General features: G+C 43.8%; 1 protein-coding gene and 1 long non-coding RNA gene across 4 annotated transcripts; one reads left to right on the forward strand and one right to left on the reverse strand.

Annotated features, from left to right (window-relative positions):
* Nucleotides 1–1,663: 1,663 nt before the first annotated feature.
* On the reverse strand, nt 1,664–15,524 carry LOC106029485 (uncharacterized). 2 transcript variants are annotated; one of them, XR_007164732.2, is made up of 5 exons: nt 14,921–15,524; nt 12,376–12,456; nt 4,438–4,494; nt 3,288–3,333; nt 1,664–2,130 (listed from the first exon to the last, which is right to left on the reverse strand). It is a non-coding gene; the product is annotated as an uncharacterized lncRNA (long non-coding RNA). The 2 variants fall into 2 exon arrangements; XR_001203238.3 differs by lacking the exons at nt 1,664–2,130; nt 3,288–3,333; nt 4,438–4,494 and adding an exon at nt 7,272–8,101.
* On the forward strand, nt 4,982–23,080 carry SCNN1D (sodium channel epithelial 1 subunit delta). Of its 2 annotated transcripts, none has more exons than XM_066981900.1 (13): nt 4,982–5,734; nt 13,388–13,722; nt 14,556–14,808; nt 16,240–16,433; nt 17,583–17,686; nt 18,094–18,257; nt 18,769–18,867; nt 19,450–19,567; nt 19,730–19,808; nt 20,136–20,193; nt 20,962–21,017; nt 21,327–21,402; nt 21,655–23,080. In XM_066981900.1, the coding sequence occupies exons 2-13, from the start codon at nt 13,403–13,405 to the stop codon at nt 22,066–22,068; spliced, it is 1,935 nt and encodes a 644-aa protein (XP_066838001.1). In that variant the 5' UTR covers nt 4,982–5,734; nt 13,388–13,402; the 3' UTR covers nt 22,069–23,080. The 2 variants fall into 2 exon arrangements, with proteins under 2 accessions (XP_066838001.1, XP_013026233.3); XM_013170779.3 differs by lacking the exon at nt 4,982–5,734 and adding an exon at nt 6,080–6,894 and having other exon boundaries at nt 21,655–23,079.
* Nucleotides 23,081–23,658: the final 578 nt, after the last annotated feature.

Here is a 23,658-nt window from a genome sequence, read left to right on the forward strand (position 1 = left end):
GAGTTCATCCCATGAGTAACTGGGCCAGGAAGCCCCAGAGACATCTCTTCAGGGTGGGAGCACTACTTCTGAGCATGGCTACTGTCGGTTGGATCTCATTGCCAAGGATGAGGCACAGTTGCAGGGGGCTCTGGAATTCTGGGGAACCCATTTTTCACTTATGCCAGGTGAAATCTGTGCTCCAGACACTGTCATCTGAAGGGCCTCAGAATTTTGGGTTTGTACTGTTTAAGCACTAATTAATATTGCTGAACTGTACTTAATCTTGACTTTTTTAAAGTGTCTTTCTTCTTTCTTGGGTAATGCAAAAGTTTTACAAGTCTTTTTTTTTTTTTTGGCTTTCACAAAATAAATTTGGAATTCTGAGCCCTGTTAAAGGCAGAGGATATTTGCTGTTCAACCTAAAGTGAGTCTTCATCACTCCATCAACTCCAACTGCAGTTGTAACTACCTGTGTGCAGATGGGAACTATGATATTGAGAAACTAAATCACTATGCCAGGTCCTATCTGTAACAAAGCACTAACCTATCGTGTTTTGCACAATCTGAGCTTGCATTTAAACCAACAGATATCCTTCACCAAGGATCCATCAGGTCTTTCTTGTAAGAGTACAGGATGTTAATGCAAATGTCTTGGCCAGACTCCGTTCAAGTAATTGCATTCTGCCTTCCTGAATTCCCCTCTAATTTCAAGTGCATATGAGATGCCTCACTTCCAGGTCTAAGCTATGACCAATGTCATTTGCATCAAAACATCTTGCTGCTGTCCCATCTAAATGTGGTTCCACTTCATTGATGGAAGAAATTATGTCTGTAGGGTTTTTGGTTTGGCTTCCTCATTAACTGCTGCCAAGTTGACACTCTTAATCTTTGGTCCAAAGGCAATTTAGAGGTGTTGAGTGTTATTTGTTTTTCTTATTTTAGTTCTTTGTCCTCTGAGGGATTTTATTGCTTTAACTACCATACTGGCGTTTACTGAATGAAGTTGTCCTATTTATTTTAGCTACAGGTAATTCCTTGGTTAAAAAGGGGTAACTTTCCTTCAGTGAAGGTTTTGTCACTATAGTTAGTGCATTTTGCTTCATAGTGTTACAGAAGTATAGTGTATTATTATCTGCTAGACTATCATTTTGTAGAATTGCCAGAATCTTTTGATTCCCTAGGAAACTGATCCCCATCATTTTCTTTTGACAGGGAACTGATAACTTGTCCATAAATAACTTCAACATGGATAATTATCTTGAGTTTCAGATAAGGGCTGTGATGGTTCCTGGGTATCACTGATTCATTGCCGATCATGTGGCAATTGTTCTATTACTTTGAAGCTCCATTTTTCTTCTACAAAGAAAGGCTAAATTTATTTATCTGCCTTTAGTGGAAGCATGCATGCTTATTCATTTGGTGAGTGTCACCCATTTTGAGCTGTCTGGATTAAAGGTTCTGCATCAGCAAGTGCCAAATGTGAATCACAATCTTTGTTTTCCATAATAACTGCTGTTATGATAATGATCAACGTTGTTCATTTATAGGTCAGATGAATATTTCCAGGCATCATACTTCTGTTGGGTTTTACTTCATTTTCTACAGACTAAATTTGAGAGGCAGCAGGCAATCAGATGGCCTTAGCTGACCCAAATAAAATAACAAGCAATTTAGCCTGAGCACCACTGTTGGAATCCCCGATAAACTTGCTGAACCCAGAGCTTTTTTTTCCTTTTGATTTCCTCTCCTGCCTGGCTAAGGCCAGGAGTGACCTCCTTCCTGATGACTGACATGGAATTATTTGTACTTAAAAAATAATTCTGGCATGTTTCTGAGTCAGAATGTGGAAAGGTCAGTCCTCTTCCTTGTTTATTCCCCTGATAAGGAGTTCCATCACCAGGATTCTGTTCCCATTTACCTCCCTGTCCTGTGCTTCCCAAACGGTAATTGGCACAGAGCTATCAGTGGCCATATGCGTGGCCTTTTAATGACATCACCTGCAGACACACAGACAAACACTACGACATACCAGTTTCTCCTTACTGTTCATCACTTTCACTCCGAGCCTTTCACTGCTTCCGCGTGCTCCTCTTTGGCATTTGACATTTGTATGATTACATTGCTCTTTGTATCCAAAGCACAGCATGCCTAGTATTAGAATTAGAATTATGTTATTAAGCTATTACCTTGCAAGATGGATGTATGCCTTCCAAAGCCATTATAATGGCTGTGGTTTCATTACTGCTGAACTTCCTTTAAAGTCAGGTAACCTGTACAGATAACCATTCTTCAGAGATGGTTTGGAATTTCATAGCAAGTTTTTGTGTCTAAACATTTTTCCTTACTCATTTAAAATAGTAATTTACTCCTACAGGAAGAATTCTGGATGAGCTGCGAGTGGTTTTTTTTTCCTCTTTAGACACATAACGAGCCTCATTGAATGTTTTGATTTGCTACATTTCTTCAGCAGATATGCCTCTGCCTTGACCTAGAGGAATTGCCTCCAGTGCAATTGGGCCTTTTAATGAGGAAGTGTCCCCTGCTTTGTACAGCTTGCTAAGCAGCACAGACCACCTGGTAAACGTGGTAAAGCCAATTCAGTGTAGATAAACAGCTCACATATCGATGCAAGCTTTGGTAGATGCTGCAGCATTGTAAGACGACATCTCTGAAGAGGAGGGAAGCTCTTTGGAGCTGCTGATACAAACTGTGCTTAGGATTTATGTCTGCCAGCATAGACTCAGGGCAACTTAAAAATAAGTATACGTAAGGCATTATCAGAAATAAGATAGCAAGGCAGCACGATTTCCTGTAGCACACAGGATAACAGAATGTCATCCCTTCTCACAGTCTACACTAAATATTCATGACAACGTGTCCTAGGGAGTCTTCCCTTGGGGGGTGCTCAGGGCATATTCTGAAGTCTGTGACAGATCAAAGTTAACCTGCCCTTGTTCATCATAACAGCAAAAAATACAATCTCACCCTCTTTGTAGTCCAACGTTGTATTTCATGTGTAACAGATATATATAGCGTATGATATTCTTGAACAAAGAACTGACCTAACTGCAGTAGCAAAGCAGGGCATAGGGAAGCAGGGAATGTCTCGAACAGTGTTTCACAGGTAACGGCTGTTCTATCAAGTCAATGTTTAGACTATTGATGGAACAGAATATGAAGCTGATACTTGCTGCCAAAACCTGCTGGAAGACTCCAGTCAAAAGTACCAGAGGTAATGAGGAGAATCAGGGTATTTTATCTTAAGACACTTTTCAAAATAAAGTACTAAAAAAGGCATTACTTACATTGTTGGCCTCACTGTCAGTCCTTGTGCGATGAGTGAATGATTGTCTGTCAAAGGGGAGAGAGAATTTGAGAAAAAATTATTACGTAAAGGAGATAAGCCCACATGATGTACATTCACTTCTGTTCTTGATCTGTAGATCTCTGTGCTACAAATGGGTCTAGAAGTGAAGATAATCTCTGGATCTCGATCTTTCTCACTGATGAAGTGAGAAGAAAGTGTATTAAGCAACAAGCACTGCACGGAGCTCATTCAATGAGGCTGGAAGCTAAAGACCCAGAGATATGGGGTCTGATGCAGGGAGCACCCCTTGCACATTTTCAGAAAATGTCTGCAGGACCACTAAATGCACAAAGATTTTGTTGGCCTTTTGTCTAATGCAGAAGTAAAGATTCTCTTAAAACACTGGATGAGATCTAGGAATACATCTTAAAAAACATGTTTAAATACTCCAGCATGACTACTACCCATCCTGTTGCAATTAACAAGCAGTATCAAAGCAATAGTCATCCCCGTGCTTACATGGCAGCTTACATCACCAAAGCTTTATACAAACACCAATTAGCGCTCTAAACAATGCTGCCAAGTGTCATTACGTCTGTTTCAGAGGTGAGGCAACCGAAGAGGCAAAAAGATTTGCCCACGACTGCCCAGAGAAGAGAAAAGTTCAAGAGTTTAAGGCTTTCAAATCAGTATTTCTTTGTCGTGCTGCGGCAGACTCTGCCCTTGTCTGTGGGTGGAGTGACATCTTCATGGCCATTAGTTTTTGCAGTCCTGGTAGTTAGAGAAATAAATAACTTCTTGTTGCATTTGTTTTATTATTATCAATATTATTTTCTGAAAACATGCTGGAGACTGGACAAAACACCCTTGGCAAGCAAGGAGCCTCCACGAGGACTTAATTTTTGAACAAATGGTTGTGAAGCATTTGGGGGCTTCTGCCTTTATGTGGGTTTTGTACAGAGCTGCTGGGGGTAAACTCCGTGCCAGTTTAGCTCATTTTGGTTACAAAAGACTCCTGGTCTGACTTTTGGGGGCTGTCTGTGGACTTCTCTGGAGGTTTTCTGTTAGCACTGACCAGACAGGTCAGACCAGGAGTATTTGGGCTGTTCAGGTGGACTGTTCGCTCCGCATTACTCACGGTTACGTACGGGCTGTGAGAGTCACGTGGCAGCATTTCTATTCCTTGATTGGCAGGTAAAGCTTTCCTGAGCATGAAAAAAATGAAAAACAAATGATTAATAGCAAATCTTCAGGCTTACCAGTTAAATACAGTGCTTTCCATATGAATAAGCACACCCTAAGCATGACAGCAAACAGAGCCAGGGCGCACAGACATTCACGGCTCACCCCATCTTCTGCGAGTCTCAGTGAATCAAAAATAAGTCATCCGCGTAACCTTTACATTAATCTAGCATTTTGTGTTGCTTTTGACATCATTGTAAGGTTAGAAAATGATCCGTTTTTTAAAGCTGGGTCTTCTCTTCATCCATAATGCCTCCTGGGGGCGTGCCTGAATTCGGAGGGTTGTTACTGAGCTTTTTAAAGTTTTCAGTGCCCGTAGCCTGTTTGTAAAAAGTTTGTACGTTTGCCACTGGGGCACCAGCTCTATGACATTTGCAACAACTCTCAGGCACAGCCAGACCTGTTCTTTAGGAGGCTGAAGGAATCCCTCGGAGGCTGCTCCTGGAAAATACAGTATTTAACCCAAAAGCATCCATCTGCAGAGGTATGACAGCTGCCACAGCCACTTATGTAATAGCTAGTTTCAGTTACTGATTTGCTAATGACTGTTTTGCCCTTGCGCAGATTGTTCCAAGTTTCTTCATTCCCCTCCTTCCTAGCTGCCATACTGTGGTGCCTCTTCTTCTTGTCGACATCTCTTCCAGCTCCCAGTGGGAAAGCCTGAACTTGCCGGATGGAATAACCCCCGGGGAACCGCTAACACATTGTATTGCAGCCTCTCTCCTCGGTACCGAGAGGAATAGGGACCGCTGGGGGAGATCTGCATTCCCATTCCCAGAAGACGGGAGCCAGAGGTACCATCTGCCACCTTCTCCAGGAGCTTGGACAACTGCTCAGGGAGATTTGGCGTTCAGGTGTGATGGAGATACGGGGTCGGTGATTGCAAGGCGGCTGCATCTCTCATGTCCACAGAACAAGTTCTTACTGATGTCCTACAGCCTCTGCCAGTCCTAATTGCCTCGGCATTCCTACAGATACTGTGTCTGAGCTGGAGGAGGATAAAAAGTCCACCGGCAAGCAGGATTTCACCAGCCTGTCAACCTCTGAAATGGCTGAGGGGTAGGCAGGTCCCAACAGGTGGGACAGCATCTCTGAAGGCCTGTGAGTAAAGAACAAGGAGAGCAGAGAACAGGAAGGAAAAGCAAGAGCAGGTACTCTCCCAGAGGGATGACAGGAGCGGCTACAGACGTCTTACTCAGACAGGTGAGTGAGTGGAAATGAATGCTTGGTCATACTGGAAGCGAGCAGGATTTTGCTACTGAAGCTGCATTTTTGACTGTAAGCGCCTCTGGTGGAGGCTTAATGAAAAGCAGGGTTTACGCGGGGCCTTTTCATAACGAGGGGTGTAATTAGGGAACATTTAAATGGCTGGTGACTAGCAGAACACGCATGTGCTCGCTGCTCTGACTTCTGGGTTTTGCAGGGATGTTCCAGCTAGCTTTAGCCTTGCTAACTCAGGCGCTGCTGGCGACAAAACCAGAGCACCGGGGAGCTCAGCACAGGTTAAGGAGCACTCACCTACTGCCTTGAGCAGGTTTGGCAGCCTCTGCAGCACTTGACGCTGCCTTGGCTGGATGCAAACCAGCGCAGAAGGGAAGCTGAGGTACACCAAATGCTATTCTGTTCCTGCAGGCAGAGCTCCCTGTGGTTTCGAGATATAGATCCCCTCAGCCACTGCTCAAAGCATCACACAGGTAAAACAATGAACGTTGGGGTTCTCTGAAGAGATTTTGGTGAACAGAGCTTCAGTTGAAATACCCGGAGGTGAGGAAGGCATCTGAAAAACAGGGTCAGTATGGGAACATTCGGGGCAGGATCAGGAGACATTAAGCAATATTCAAAAGCTCTCCAGGGCAGGGACTGCCATTGTTCTGCCTCTTGCGTAGGGCTGGACAAGCTGTCAGCGCTCCCATATCTCTGAGCACTGCTCCTTTATCCAGGGGGACAGCACAGAACAATTTTGCGTCCAGAAAGGAAGACAACGTGCTTCTGACTAGGAAGAGCCAGGAGCAAACGCAGGAGGCAGAGCCCAGTGCATGCCAGCTCAAGCCCATACGCGGCGCAGCCAACCAAGAAGACAAGGAGGAAATGCTGGGAGTTTCCTTCTGCTAGAGTTGCCCACAGGAGTTTGTCCGCCTGTGAGTGGGAGGAGGAATAGACTGGCTCGTCCAGTGGCCATGAAGAAAGCCTTCTGAGGGAGTTTCCACAAAACAGGAGGAGGCAAGTCACACTGATCCCAGAGCGGGGAAAGCCGGGTTGGTATGCCGTGTCCTCTGCAATGAGGGAAAATGTGGGAAGATGGCTTGAGAGAGTACCTGGAGCAGTCCAGGATATCAAACACCACCCATGCAGGAACAAGTGACGTGAGTAAAGCCTGATTCTCTAAAAAAATCAAGATGAACTTCAGACTTACAAAGCCTGCTGGAGGCAGGAGGGTGCAGGATCTGCTCCGTCACCCTCCTGCTCCCGGAGGACGCGGGTGCCAGGGGCGGCTTCGCCCAGCTCAGGCCAAGGAGTGGGGCAGGGAAAGCAGTGGGAACCTCTGCCAGACACAGACGAGTTCAGGAATAAGAACAGAAAGTAATGAAACACCTGAGTGTGAGAGAGCACAATAATATGAAACAAGTGCAGCAAGGGAGAAAGTTAATAACTGAAGGACGGTTTGTGCAGTTAGTGGACAGCAAATTACAGTGAAGTTTACAGCATGGTGTGGCAGCAAGGAGAGCTGCTAGGAGCCGGGGGGGCGGATGGATCATTTCAGTGTGCTGATTTGTTTTATGCCTCTCAGCACAAGCAGCTTTCAGCCAACTGGGGAAGTCTCCGTGACCGAGCTGTTGAAGCATCCTCTGGTTCCTATGAGAGGACAGCTCCAGGTTGGCTTCTCTAAGCTTCAGGGTCACAGGAATGTACCTTGGGAGGTCAGGGGGTGTAATTTCTGTGGCTGGAAGCATTCATACCCGTGTGCTCAGACCTCGCTGCAGCTCCTTGCTCTTACAAGTCCAGACGCTGTGGCACCTCTTGTTTTAGACATTTAAAGCGAGGGTGGACAATGCTATTTGAGCTCTGGAGGGCCAGCCTGACACAGCAGGAGGGACTCAAGCTAGAGATCAGCACTACACTTTTCTGTTTAATCTCTGGGATTTTATTATTATTTTTTTTAACAACTCCGGCCTGTAAGAGCAAGTCTAGTAAGGGGCAGTGCCCCCCAAATGCTCTGCGTGCTGGCTGCTAGCTGCACTGCTAATCTGCTTGTATCTAACATGGACAATAAGAGGGGTTTACTCTACAGAGAACAAAAGTTCCACATGCACCAGCTATCAGGAGATATTCAAAAATGAAAAAGATATTGTCCAAGTGCAGATTTCCTCAAATGCCTAAGTCCATTCCACAAGGAACATCAGTTCACTGAATATCTCCCCTGCCCATGTGAAATAGCTGCAGTCTCATCTCTCTGCCTGCAGGACATTCTTTGTACCTCTTGTGTTACTCCAAGCGGGTGCTGATACGGAGATAGGCACGTATTCAAGGGCTCCTTCTGCGCGGTCTCATTTCCATTCCTCTTTCAGCAGTCTAAGAGATGGGTGCAGAAACAAGGGTTGGGAGCATGGAGGTGGGCAGTTGCTTTAACACCTTGAACAAAGCCCAACCTGGCAGGGGGGCACACAACACGTGTACTCCTTCCCTCTTACAGCATACAAGCACCGACAGATTTTCTGGCCCACTGGAAGTAATTACAGCATAGTATTTTTCTGCAGCAATAAAGGACTGTGTCGCGAGTGTTATTTACAGAATCTATTTCTGGATTTTGGATAGAAACACCACCTTTGAACCAGCCCAAGAGTTTTCTTCCCTTCTCCCCACAGTTCAGGGCATGGGATGACAAATGAGTGAGGGCAAACAGAAAGGGCCTCTTGCTCGAGGGACAGCCGTGTCTGCACATCCAGTTCTTCATTTCCTGCAGGAAAATCTCATGGCTGGCTCAGAAGGTACTGTTCCGATGTGCGGCCAGACAATCCCTACACCGAGGCCTGCAGCCATAATGAAGCAACAGAATTTGCCTTGTGTGTTCATTGTGCAATAATTTCATTGTCAAGGATTTATTGTTGCCTTCTGCTATTACACAATATAAAATGAAGAGAGAAAGAAGGGTGGGGGACGAATAAATGAAGATGACAGAAGTAAGTTTTCAGTGTTCAGAGATTTTTAACAAGAATTTAACGGCTTCATCGATCAGTGACAAGTGGCTCTATTGTAGCTGTTGATTTAAGAGCCAAATGGATTTTTTTTTTAAATTTCAAGTTTGCTTTATACACCCTAAAATACTGGCTTCAAAATTTAAAACATTTTCCAAATGGTTGTGTGAAATTTCTTTTTAGTACCAAAGAGGGTAAAAACATTAATAGCAGCTGTTGAATTCTTTTAGAACATTCTCTTAAAATTGTGATGAATGTTCTTAATGTTTTGGTTTTCTAAAATAGAACCCAGCACAAAACAATTGTTAAAAATGTAAAACATTGGCTCAAAGGACCATAAAAGGATTTAAATTAATCAAAATCAGAAGAGTATTTTCTCAGTTTTTCCTGATCCTCATCTCCCTTTTTGAATTGAATTTCGCAAGAAATTTCAATGATCTTTTATTTCGCAGCTAAAAGTATTTCACAATTTCCAATGTAACAGAAAACCCATTTACTAGGTGATTTTGAAAGGCAGGCAGAAGCTCTGCTGGTCAGATTTGGAGCTCTAAACATTATCCGTATCCAGAGAATTTGATATTTTATAACAAGCTTCTTGCAAAACCAATGCAGAGCCATCTTCCAGCTGGACAGATGTCAGTATTAATTATGCAAGTAAATCAAGGTGGTTTTTTTGTTTGTTTTAGCAGTTTCAGAATACGAAATAATTTTGCATTACTTACGCTAAAGACTTTTACAAGTCTTAACTAGGCAGTATTACAAAAGTGTTCTGGTTTAAATCAAGTATCATGGCTGATGCTCAGATTGAGTCCATTCAAGTCCCACCATCCAAAGAGCTGAGTTTTTAACAAATATGGGAAAACCCACTGCAGGTGAGCAATAGTTTTGGAGAAGCAGGAAGAAATCCAGTGCCACACGCGCCTTACACAGACCAAGTAGCCGATCATTTCAGATTACACCTAGGTATGTAATTCCTGAAGCACACATATAGAAACCCTAATGGCTTCAATTACTAGTGATCATGCAAGCCTCCGGAAACGATGGAAAGAAGGCAGAAAGCTAATTCCTTGATAGGGAAGCTCAGAGCAGGAAGAACCTTCCAGCTCCCGTGACTACTTCACTAGATATTTATAGAAATTATGGCCAAAAAACTATTCTGGCCATTGAAAAAAAGGAACACCCCCATCCCCCCCAGTCATACCAACCTTAACTCAAGTGTAACCTTAATGTTAACTTGTTTGTCCAGTTCATTCACTTCCTATTATTCCCCGGATCATGCTTTGAATAATTCCCATGATTTGTTTTTTAAGACCTGCCCCTTTTGATGTCATCAATTTGATCCATATAGGCTGGATAGCTCCAGCACATCTTCAGTTAGAAAAGGCAGCCAAAGCTTGGGACCGAGACTTGTCTGCTGTCCAGGAAAAAACTGAAGGCCGAGCTTAGTGCCTACTCTAAAACATAGAGTTCCTGCCAAGGTACAGTACAGATGTTTTTGAAATTTGGACTTCGTTGTTTTACTGTGTATTTCCATATAGATGTATGATTGATTTGTAGATGCAGATATATACAAGGTTAAATGTTTGACTACACGATGTGTGTAGGTGTTTAATGTGCTGAGCATTACGTTGCTGTGATAACAGACGAACATACATCCGTCTGCCCTTGCTTTCTCACTTCCACAGGCTCTATAACCTGCAGCGTCTCTCCAGGCTCTTACCACAGACAAGACAGGCAACCGTTCACTGTTTTGTTAAGTCCTTGACTGCAATTGCTATGGTAGATGAATTAGTGGTAGGCTGGCCTGGGAAACCAGTGGAGAGAGGATGTTCTGTTGCCTGTACACATGCATTTTGAAAGACTCGCTCTGTTATTTTGCATTGCCATATACGTTTCCATTTTAGCTACTTTAAGAATGTTTTCAAATGGTATGAACTAGCTAGCCGTAGCCTCAGGAGCCAAATCAGAATTTCTAGGAACTGGACTGCCTCTGTTAGCCACGGTTTGAAAGCTTACAGATTTTTTTTGGATTCCAAATTATACGTAGAAAAACTGTTTGACAGATTGATCATTCACTTTTGGTAAATACTACCTTTATTTTTTTCTCATTAGAGCAAGGCTAGCTGTAGTAAGATTTTTACAGTAACAAATTTCATTTTCCCATTTTAGTCTCAGAGTTTTCATTTCCATCTTAAACCACTGTAAATATTTAAGGGCTCATCCAATATATTTCTTAAAATACACCGTAGACTTGTTTTCATTTATTTTTATCCAAATAAAATGAGAAAGAAAAGATTGAATAAGATAAAGGTTGAATGCATAATTTAGCCTAAAAATTTAATCTAACAGAAAAATGTGTAGCCATTAGTGGTTGCAAGACTACCATGGATTCATTTCTAATTTGCCACAGATAATCCTTTTGACCAAAGAAGTACTGAGATGGAAACCTTCAGCTCTAAGGCTGGCTGATAAAATTTGTAACCAGTGGCTCAAAGCTATGGCTCTGCGTAGTCTACATGTCTACGAATAGCAGATCAACCATATCAGCACAATGCAAAAAAACAGTACTTCCTTGTAACAAAAGTGGAATTTCTCATCTCCCACTTCAGTTCTTTATAATTTCTCATCTCCCACTTCAGTTCTTTATAACACATTCTTTTAATTGTTCATGCCATATATATATATGTCACTTTGTTTGAGGTTTCTGTATTTGTTCAAAAGTGAATATGTTAAGAAAATTGAAAAATAATTTGTCATGATTAATTTTAACACATACAGCAGATGCATATGCCCTTGAGTGAATCGTGTTATTATTGTTAAATGATATCTCAGAAAATACAAACACGGATCTGTCACGGTCTTTGGGGAAAATAACTGGGAATAAGCAGGGTTTCCTCGTCAGATAATACGCTTGTGTGCTATTTGTCATAAAGCTGATCTGATGTACAGCTTTCTGAAGTGCTATTCACTATTTCATGATTATTCCTAATCTTCTGACATGGAAAGTACACTGAAGAGACTGTCTTAACAGCTTATGTCTCCTTAAGATGGTATTTCATTTGAAGCATCCTAGTACGAGAACCTTTGAGACAAAACCATGTTTCGACACGGAGACATGTAGTCTCCGTTGGCGCTGAAGGCACTGAAGGTCAGGGCACCAGCGTTTATCAGCAGATCTGGGGTACCCTCAGTGGCTCCTCAGGCTGAGACAACCCCAAACACTTCAGACCCGTCACTGAGACCTTGGGTCTTGAGTGTTTGTTTCATTATTGCAGAGCCCACTTTGAACAACGCTTTAGTTATTTGTGTGCTCATTTCTTGACTTCAAACTGTTAGTGTACTTAACAGATTGTTATTTGGAGTTAAGGTTGGAGTGAAGTGTTGCAATCAGCAAAAACTTCTCTTAATAGCATAATAGGCAGGGTGATTCATAGAGCGCTGTCATGTTGGAAACTCACATATTACAGGACTTGATGTCATGTTCACTAAGTGGAAGTATGTCAACATAAATCCTATGTCCAAGCCGGTACTGAAACCTGGGAAGATTCCATCAGTCCGTGCTGACTAAAGCACATGAGCATAAATAACATTCACTTTCATCAGCAGAAATTCTGAGATAATCTAGCGTAGCATAACAGACTTTTTACTTACCGTGAGGGAGCAGATGTGGACTTTGATTTCCAGTTATGCCACTCCCGGATGATGTTCAATTTCTGTTCTTCATTTTCACATCTGTAAATCAGAGATAAGGATAAGACCCCCTTTATAAAGAGATTTGTAGATTCTTGAAAGAAAGTATTTATGTAAGAGATAAGTGGCAAAATTTCTAATAGCGGTAATTAATGTTACTGTGGTCTTCAGAAACAACCCAAGAGCATTTAATTTTAAGTAGGAGCTGCAATGCTTTATCCACGCCTCAATTTGGTTAATTCCCTCTGTGGTTTCAACTGAGGAGTTTCCCTCCACTTCCTTTCCTGAAGATCTGATCGTACTCATCTGAACTATGAAATACATGCTATATTTCATCTCGGAAGTGGCTGTATTTCAGGAATGACAGACATTAATCCCATTCACTTCCCCTCTACAGAATGTCAGACCATGCAATAGTTCAAAACCGATCCTAATTTCTCCCTTCCATACACTTGAAAGCTGGATTTATCTTTTGATACCCTGACATAAGGATGAAGCCATACTGCTCATTCTGAGACTATTTCAAGCTTCATAGCCCAGCACGTTTCACCAGAAATGTACTCATATTAATGAATTAGTTGCATGTCTATTAATAAATGGTGGTACAGTGTTTCAGAATTAATAATTCCTCAGTATTCTTAGAAAGAAGCAAGCTACACACGCCTTTGGCTGAAGACTTCTCAGCACCTTGGGTATTAGTCACATTAACTTTGCATATCCACACTAACAGAGATGTCATAGCGCGCGTGATAAAATCACTTGAAGGTACTTAAGCAGCAGCATGCAGAACATTTGATTTTTGCTACTCCCTGGTGTTCAAACTCTGTGAAGAGGGATAGAGGCCAGCTCATAGCTATTTTCAGCTTTTGCTAATAACAAACTCATTCAACACCCTGTTTGAACGGGTCCACAGATCAACCGTGGTCTTTCTCACAAGCTAATAAGATTTTTTTCTTTCCTTCTTACTGAACAGAAACAGACTTAAAGGATGGAGCAGGAAGTGGCGAGAGAGGAGGAAGAGAGAAAAGAGGGCTTGATCGAGTTTTATGATTCCTTCAAGGACATGTTTGAGTTCTTCTGCAAGAACACCACAATCCATGGCACCATCCGCCTCGTGTGCTCGGACAGCAACAAGATGAAAACAGCTTTTTGGACTCTGCTTTTACTTGCCAGCTTCGGCATGTTGTACTGGCAATTTGCACTTATGTTCAGCCAGTACTGGGCCTACCCGGTTGTCCTGACCATGTCCATGCATTCAGAGCCCCAGATGTTTCCAGCAATCACTATCTGCAATCTGGACCCGTACAGGTAACCCGTTTTTTCCCCTTGGCTATAACCCTGTCTTTAGCTACAAGGGTCTAGAAGGTGACTGACTGAAGCCTGGAGGAGCTTTGCTGCCAATCCAAGCAGGGTGGGCAGTAGGAAGGCCCCATGAGATGCAGAGGGATTTATTTCCAAACTGGTTTTCAGACCAGATCTTGTTTGGAATTGGGCAACAGTACCTAGCAGTTTATCTGATGCACTGATTCAGGATCAGGAGAACTCTGCCTCGACACCTGGTTCAAGTGCTAACTGATTTCGTGCTCTGATAAAAATAGTCCTTCCCCAAAATACATGGTTACTGCGTGTATTTATTCATAGATAAGTCACAGATCACTGGAGCGATGCACACTAATGCTGACTCTGCTTCTTTTTTTGTTCAGATGAAGGACTTTAAGGAAACTTCCGTGGAAGTCTTTACAAGTATGTTTGTCAAACAAGGCTCACACAGTAGTGGCAACTTATCAAGAGGTTTTAAATTACATAGTGAAGGAATTGTGTAATTTCCTCAGAAACAATTAAGTAATTGGCTGACAGGAGGGCCTGTTTGTGCAGCTGATGTTGCATGACAGCAAACTCTGAGGTTTTCAGTGGAGGACCCAGCAACTGGAAATGCAGCTGCTGGAGTGCCTAATAAATTAACTCAATGAAATTAGGCATGCTAAGCACAGCAGCGCAATCGCTACCTTTTCTCAGCCAGACATCAAGGTCTGCAGAGACCAGGAGAATAGCCTTTTATAGTTACTATGAGGTACATAAAGTGCTTTTGTCTCAGAGAAGCAGAGATATTCACACATAGCAAATATTTCTGGTCCTCACAGGTTTGAACTGGTCAGTGAACACTTGGTTCAGCTGGATCGCATGGCAGAGGAATCTATTGCTTTTCTATACGGCATCAACACAACAGCCGGCATGTTCCACATGAACGAGAAAAACATCCGCATGAGAGACCTGTCAAGCACAGGCAACCTCAGCAGATCCAGCTTCAAACTGAGCCAAAACTTCTCACTACTGAGAACATCTGAGCTCAACAATAAGACAGGAAAGAGGCAGTCCCACGTGGGCTTCAGGCTGGTAAGCGTGTGTCTTTTGAAGATATGAACCTGTTCCCAGACAGGGCAGATTTCGAGGGAACCCAAGGCCAGCAGGGCAGGGATATCTCTTATAGGGCCCCATCGCGCCCTACCTGAGCAAGGAGAGCACAAAGATGATGGCCAGCTTCAACCAAAATCCAGCTCATGGCTGAGATCCCAGTGATGAGGCAGGTTTGAGGTCAGGAGGCTTGTCCACAGGCCAGGGTCTGGGTCGACAGGGCCCATGGAGAGGCAGGGACATAGCTGTGGCCTCAATGGAGACCAGCAGTCCTACAGCATCCCCCAAAGAAGATCTGAAGGCCCCAAGCTGAGCTTAAATGGGCTCCTGGCCCCAGGTGGAGGCCCCAGGTGAGGCTGCTCAGGGCCATTAAAGCCTATAGGGACACTCAGGGCCCTGACAGAGATCTCACCAGGTACATTCAACAAGTCAGTGAAAAAAATAGGTAGTTTTAGTGCTGTGTAATGACAGCTTGGAGGATATTTGAGGAGGAGTCCATCCCCATATCATCATCGTTTTGTGCTGATTGCCATGGTTCTTGTCAAGTGAAGCAATAAAAACTTCAGTGGCCTTACACAACTCACCCACCTGTAAAGTCCTTCTGGCAGTAATGAATTTGGTAGAGAAAGGCAGCAATAGGCTGTGGGAATCATTGTACCCCTTTCTAAAATTATACAAAACATCTACACTTAGCAGGTGAGCCCAGAAATAACAGAGAATGAAGAGCCCATCTAAAACAACGAGAATTTCCTCAGCGTCTAAATGCTGTGGTACTGGGGTACTAGAATTGTCACAGATAAGACAAGAGATGACAATAAATAATCAAGACAATGAATACCACAAATGGGTATTTGTTACTTTGGAGAATAATGTGAGTGCTTCAACTCCTTCATCTCCTGAACAGAATTAGCATAGACCTAAGAGCAACAGCTCTGAGAGAGAAATTGATGTGGCTTGAAAGGCCAGCAATTTTTGCCTGATGATTATCGCCCTGCCCTCTCCTGAGGTCCTTCACCAAGCACACTTTCACCAGAACCTGTGGGTGTTCACCTGTCTAAGGCCTGAGTAAGAACAAAGAAAGCGTCTCAGGACTTGGTCCATGATTCACGGGTTGTAAAGAATTCCTACCACCCCTCTCCTTCTTTCTTTCAACGTACTTGAGTTTGCTTCTCTGCTCTCATCTCCTGTCTCTTTTCCCCACCGATACCACTGAGATAAAGAAGCACACCTAATCTAGTCTCAGGGAAAGAAGGTGCTTATCACATAGCTAAAGTGCTCAGACACTTCATTTTCTGGAAGAATATAGGTTCCCCATGTCCTTGTATGTGGTATTTCCTTTGCCCCCTGATCTCTGTCACCCTCAAGCTGTCATGGCCTAGTTATGCTGAAAGGCTGCTCTCTTCTTTTTCCCAGTGCAATGCCACGGGTGGGAACTGCTTTTACAAGGCCTACTCATCTGGGATGGATGCAATTCTTGAATGGTACAGGTTTCACTACATCAATATCATGTCCCAGCTGCCGGTTATAATCAACATCTCTGATCACGAGGAACAAATAGAAGATATGGTCTACTCCTGCCAGTATGATGGGGAGCCCTGCAGGCCCAGGTATGTTGCTTCCTGAGGTGCTGATTGGGATTTCAGCAAAACTCAAGGACTTGAAACTGAGCCTGTAGGGTGAGGCATCGCATCTCGTGGCAAACTGCCAGACTCAGCTCTTGGTGGAGACCTGACTCAAAGACAGAGCCGCCTCTCGTGATCAAAGCACAGAGCTAGGAACCTAGAAACTGGCGTTCCCCCATGAGTTACCTCTGTGATTGGCAGTGAGTGTATTAGGCTGTCAAAAAAGCCTAAGGGAAATTCAGCAGGAACTGAGACTTCACTGGTGCAAGGATGTGCTGACTGTATCGGATGATAAATAATGAATGATTGCCTGCATGGGTGGAAAGGAGCATAAAAGCGGGGCCTGTTTTTACTGGAACAATGAAAAGTGGGGAGAGAAGGGGAAGAATAAGGCTCTCACTGCTCTTACCATGTGGCTCGGCCCTTGAGCACAAGGATTGCTCTTAACCTTTATGCCAGGAGGACTCAGGTAATGCCAACAGGGTCAGATGGTCTTTCTGCACCCTTTTGTGCCTTGAGGCAAAGTGGGCCTGCGGCCCAGCACAAAAGCAAAGTTGTAGTTTCTAATTCTTTCATGCCTATGGTTGCCTTGGCCCGTGAAGTTCATCATGACCCTAAGTGGTGTCATTTTTAAGTATACAAGGAGAGGGAAGCTCTTTCTCTTAGCGATTGGATGCCCCATCCCTGGGAGTGTTTCAGGCGAGGTTGGATGGGGCTTTGAGCAACCTGGTCTGGTGGGAGGTGTCCCTGCCCATGGCAGGGGGGTTGGAATTAGACGATCTTTAAGGTCCCTTCCCACCCAAACCGTTCTGTGATTCTGTGATCAGAACACAGAATTGGTCTCATGCTTCAGCCTGCCTGGATTCTGGGACAGGCAGGAAACAACTGAATGTGGTTGGTGGAAGGAAACACAAGTCTGAATTTGACTCCTGTATTTGCCACTCTGGCTGTAACCTGCAAGCAGTGAATCTCTGAGCAGATAATTTTTTCCTTGTTTCTGGTGAATTAGCAGCTCTTTCCCATAGGCACCCATGTAGCTACACACACCCCCCATACCCAAAACACATGCTTTGTAGAAGTAAAGGTGTTGTTACAGTTGTAATTAAAACCTATCAAAATCTCTCTTGGTTTCAGTGACTATGTTCACTTTCACCACCCAGTCTTTGGAAGCTGCTATACTTTTAACAGCAAGGGAACGGACTCCTTTTGGACAGCAACAAAACCAGGAATTCCTTATGGTATGTTATTTGACAAAGGGTGGGAAGAAGAGGTAAAGTGAATGTAACTTGGCTATGGATTAAATATCTGTCTTCTAAAAATATAGCCCTCTCTTCTAGTCTGGTAGCACAAATTATGTGCTGTATTTGCTTGCTTCACTAGCCACATGTATGTGATGGCCGTATCAGCTAGTTACATAACCATAGGAAGCAAAATACCGTTCCAGGTTTCAGGCAGAATATTATTGCAGTTTTGGAGTAGGCTGGTGCAATAGCTACCCGACCATTCACCAGGTCTCTAGGGAAAACCGGTGCCTCTTCTGTGAGCTAAGAGCAATTTCATCAGTGCTGAGAATTCAAGACATGCTGACGTTCCTATTTCAACCCCAAAGAAGTTGTTGTAAGCTTCCCTTTTCTGTGGCTTACAGGACTTTCCCTTATCCTGAGAGCAGAGCAGAAGGATCACATCCCACTCCTGTCTACGGTAGCAGGTGTGAAAGTGATGATACACAACCACAATCAGACACCATTCCTTGAGCACGAAGGCTTTGACATCAGACCAGGCATTGCAACCACCATAGGCATTCAGCAGGTTAGTCGCTTGCTCAAGAGCATTATTTCTTTTCCTTCCGATGGCGGAAAGTTGCGAGGAGCTGAACTCTGACTGACTCACACAATGGCCTTGTGGGGCTCTGGTGTTCACTTCTCGACTCTGCATGCAAGCCCATTTTTCTCTCTTCACTGTGCTCAGGTTCCCATAGGTAAAAGAAAATTATTTCAACTGTACAAGTGACCTTTTGGTCCTCGGTACATTGGGGTCTGATTTGTTTTTACACTGAGGCTCCTACACCTCAGTGTACCTCCACACGCGACTGCGTGTGCCTATAAGGATGAGAACAAACATCCAAAAGTGATTGGGCTATGCTGATGTGATGAGTTACTGCTCGTCAGCTGAGCCATACTGACTGACCAAATATATATGTGTATATAACCATACTTTCTGTCCTTTATGTATATGGTGCTCCATACAGTTAAGTTTATATGGTAATGGCTAGGGCCAATTAAAGCTTCTAATCACTCAGGCCTCTTTTCTGTGTCCACAGGATGAGGTGAATCGCCTGGGTGGCAATTATGGGAAATGCACGACTGATGGCAGTGATGTGAATGTTAAACTCCTGTACAACAACTCCTACACCCTGCAGGTATTGTCAGAGTGGCTGGCTGAGGCCCCAGCTTATTCAGAGTGGATAAATAGCAAAAAAATCTATACCTTACTCTCCAAAGAGCTTTTAGAAATCAGTAGGATCGCTGCTGGAGATAATAGTGATTTATGCCATCCAAAAGTAGCTCACAAACTTGGTGTTAGAACTGGGAATGTGTTTCACCGAGCAGGAGATACTGGGGCTCTCCCCTCTTTGTGGCACAAGGGAGACGAGGCAGTGAGCCAGCCAAGGCTCTTCTGGTAGGACAGTCTTCTACCATCAGGTTTTTGGTTTTGTAAGTAGTTGCTCCTGGATCTGGATGCTTGGGCTGTTTAAGTGAGATGTTACCGGACATAATCACAAAGTGATCTGTCTCACTGAGTTCAATGATGTTCTCAGAAGGAAAGTCGTGGAGTGAAAAATGAAGACCTTTTGCCTCAGCTTGCTCTAGTAGTGGCTGGCATCTTTTTACAATCATGAAATCTGTACGTCTCCTTCTACCAGCTGCACAGTATGGTCTGAAGTTTTGGGCACTTGGGAATTTCTGTCTTATCCAAGCTTTTATGTCTCTTTTTTTTCCAGGCTTGTCTGCATTCCTGCTTTCAGCACATAATGGTTCGAAAATGTGGCTGTGGCTATTACTACTACCCACTGCCTCCTGGTGCTGAGTACTGTAACTACAACAAGCAACCTGCGTGGGGTAAGAGCAAAACATTTCTGTCCTGTCCTTGCCAGCAGGGAACGCCTCTTCTGGCACAGTCACTGGTTACACTGCTCCTTAGATTGCTGCCCTTCTACTTTGTAGATGCCTTCCGTTTCCTGAGGAAGTGTCTGAGTGTGTTTCTCTCATTTTTTCCACCAGGTCACTGCTTTTACCAGCTTTACAACAGGCTCAGAAATCATCACCTGAATTGTTTTGACCAGTGCCCCAAGCCTTGCCGGTAGGTCACAAGAGCAGAGCATAATAAGTGCCAGCATTCAAAACAAAAAGAGATCATTTTAAAGCAAAATATCAAATACCTTGGTTTTGACCACATCAAAGAGGAGTTCCAGGATTTTCAAACTGTTTCTAGTTTTCTTCCCAATCCAAACAGTTCTCAGCCAACCTCTGGTTTTATTTTCTGAGCTGATTTACAAAGTTTTTTTGCAAGGTTCTCAAGAGCAGCCCCTAGCAGTTCTGCTTTGGGCAAGCAGTTGGCTTGTTGAACTCCTTCACTTTTCAATGCCAAGAGTTGCAGTGATTATAAACTCCTTTTTTATCTTAACAGGGAATCACTGTACAAGGTGTCTGCTGGGACAGCTAAATGGCCATCAGCAAAGTCTCAGGTAATCCATGCACACAATGGCTGAGTTTAGAGGTGAAACTGTATCTAGTATGTTTGTGGGAACATTAAGGATGAAAACAAAGACCTGGGCAGCAGCAATGGAAGAGGCAAATAAAGTAAAGTAGTCCAAAACCTGAGCACAGTGTAATGCCTCCATAGTTGAGATGCCAGGCTAAAATTCTGGAGAGGCAAATTCAGCTCCAGTTCTGATCCAAATTTCCTTGTGACCTGAAACAATCCAGCTCGCTGCCCGAGTTCCCACCTCCAAAATGGTGATAAGGACTTTCTGCTTCCGGTGGGTGTTGTGGTATAGTCACACATTGCTGTTTGTGAGATCCTGCAGGCTGCAATGGAAACTCTGTGAGTCAATAGATGACCTCTTGCCATTTCTTATGCTCTAATGCTAAATGGGCTTTCAGGCTGTATGACCAGGTAATTAATTCATGTGAAATAGATTACAATTAGATGTAAGTGCAACAAATACATTGTAAAAAGGAAGTGATTTAGTGGGGTTGCCATTAAAGGCAAAATTTAAGAATCAAAATATTATATACACCTAAAATACCAGTGTGTATCCCCGTTCTGTCTGGCAAATATAAATATCTATTACTTGACAGCTACTACCATATGCCATTAACCAATTAACTACATCCTTTTTTGTTATTAGCAATACCCATTTTACTGCTTATGAAATCTACCTTTACAAAATATTAAACCTACCAAAATTCAGAAGACAGGATTGCCAATAACATACGTATATCTGTTGCAGGACTGGGTCCGCCAAGCTCTAAGGCATCAGAATGGATATAACTCTACTAGCAACAGGTTAGTTACTGAGAAAAGGTATTCTTGTTAAAACTGTGGATTATCTTCATCCTTAGAGAACTCTGGAAAGGGAGGTCAAGAGAAAAATGCACAGGTTCCTCCAATAAATTTCCCATCTTTCCTCTAAACACTGTAAGACAGTCACTTCTGTAACCTTTTTCTAACCTAGTTTTTCAAGCTCATATTAAACTCAGAAGTAAAGCTTGAGCAAGTGAGGAAACTTACAATTAGCCCACTAATTAACTTAGCCCACTAACTAACTTAGTTAGGTGTGGGCACCTTGCTGACTGCTCTTTTTCTCCAACGCAGGAAGGACATCGCCAAGGTGACAATCTTCTACAAGCATCTCTACTACCAGTCTGTGAACGAGTCTCCTTTACTCTCAGTAGGTTGAACTAGATCAGCTCAAAACATTTTTACCTCTCATTAATTATGGTGTGCTGTGTATGGCTGGAGGGAGGATTATTTACAGCCCCCAGGATGGGGTGGGATTTCTTCTTGAGGAGTAAACTTGAAAATTTAACAGTTTACACAGTCACACAAAACAACTCCCCAGATGACAAATAGCTGACGGATCTGCTGGTAACATGCAATAATTTCATGTTTGGTAAATGCAGTCTTTTGATTCTTTCCACAGGATAATTTGCTTCTGTCCAGCATGGGAAGCCAATGGAGTCTCTGGTTTGGATCCTCAGTGTTGTCTGTAGTGGAAATGTTCGAGCTGCTCATAGATACACTGGTCTTGTCTCTCCTCTTCTGCTACCAGAGGGTCAGGTCAAGGAAGACGTTAGAAGTAGCTCGCACTCCTTCCATCCCTAACATGAGCTTGACCCTAGAAAACTACCGTGTTGTGCAAGAAGATGCTGGAAAAGGGGCCGATCCTGCTCATACTCACCCTTCTGGAGTGACTATTGCCATAGACAGCGACAGTGACCTGCATCTTCACCCACTCTCCAGCAAGGTGGAAATGCCAGAGAGCAACCCAGATGTGGTGCTCAATGGATTTAGATATATGAAGGACAGCTCTTTGGAAACGGAGCTAAATCACTAAGGCTTGTGTGCCCAGAGGAGTGGGAGACGTGGAGCTCCCCCAGTGCTCAGGTGCCATCAGAAAGGCTGCAAACAGAAATGCTCTGGATCCACCATCTGTGAGCACCAAAACACCACACTGGGAGCTTAGGAATCCTCCAGCTGCTACGGGTTCGTTATTAAACCATCCCTGTGTCCTGGAGACGGGCATCATGCGATGTTCTTTTGTTCTTAATGAGTATCTGGGGAGGGGAGAACTCCACTTCTGCTCTCTGGGCAGTCGTCCTGTCCTCGTAAAAGCCTATTCATAGCTTCTAACTTTTAAACCCTTATGAGGAAATCAGCCTGTGGCATTAGACAGGCCCATCTGCATTTCACAAATATACACAAGAGAAAAGTCAGCCTGCCTTCTAATGGAGAGATTTCCAGCGGAGGCAAATGCATGTGCACTCCTATCAGCCAGCAGTGCCTTGAGGATGGCAGAGGCTGCAGTAACAAGAGCCTGCTCTGATCACAGCTTTGCGTTCAAGACGCCTCTATCCTTGTCCTACTGCTGTTGCATCTTGAGCACCATGCACAGAATGCTTTTAGACTGAGCCCAGATTATTTCAAGCGAAACTCACTGTCTTAGAGGAGGGGAATTAGAAGAAACGGGGTCGATGACTTTTTTCTGTCACAGAAGAAGCATCTGAATTATTTAGAAGATCAAAACAATGCTGCATTTTTACTGCAGCCAATTTATAAACAGAGCTGTTTTAATGTTAATATTTGACAGTAACTTATGTGTACATAAAATATTTATTTTTGATGATATTTGCACAGAAGCGTTTTAATCTGTTATAATCTTGCTGTGACTTTCTGCAGAAGACAAGAATTGACAAGAAATCAACGAGCTTTGTTTTGTAACCTTTTTTTTTTTTTTACATAATAAAGTGCTCTGAATACAAACCATGACTGGAGATTTAGTTTGATTTTGGTTTTGCTGCTCTGAAATGTGACAGTCTTCCGTTGTGCCACAGCGCAGTGTCCTGTGACTGGGGCCAGCAGGCTTGGTGCTGGCTTTCTGGAGAAGCCAGGGCTGACGTGAGGGGATTTACTCGTCGTCTTCGGCTTCTCTCCTGGCAGGCAAACCTCCCAGCTCCTGTTTGGGGCCGGTACAACAGCAGTCCCGCTGTCCTGGAACAAAACACCCCCCCGCTGAAGGGCACTACCAGGTAATAATAGCTCTCCGTGGACAGCTGATGCAAGGCCCAGCCCAAAGCCCCGGGGAAGGCAAAGGGTTCAGGTGTCCCAGCCGTGGCTCTGTGACCAAACCTCCCTTGATGCAGGGAAGGTTTCAGATTTACCCTGCAATTTCAGAGATAATTTGGCACCCGCATCCCATTAGTGACATCTGTGCTCGTACATTCGCTGCCCGATGTTCTAGGACGATTTCTGCCACGGTTTCTGAGCTCATTTTTACCTGGAGATGAACCCCTGTAGCCGCAGGGGACAAGATAAGGGAGAGATCCAGAGATCCCAGGCATTCAGCTCCAGCGGTGCGGCCGCCTGGAGGCTCTCACAGAGATCTCCTGTGCCTCTGGCTGCCAGCGGACACGGCCTGCGGGAGCAT

The sequence above is a fragment of the Anser cygnoides genome, chromosome 23, assembly GCF_040182565.1.
Source record: "Anser cygnoides isolate HZ-2024a breed goose chromosome 23, Taihu_goose_T2T_genome, whole genome shotgun sequence".
Lineage (NCBI taxonomy): Eukaryota > Metazoa > Chordata > Aves > Anseriformes > Anatidae > Anser > Anser cygnoides.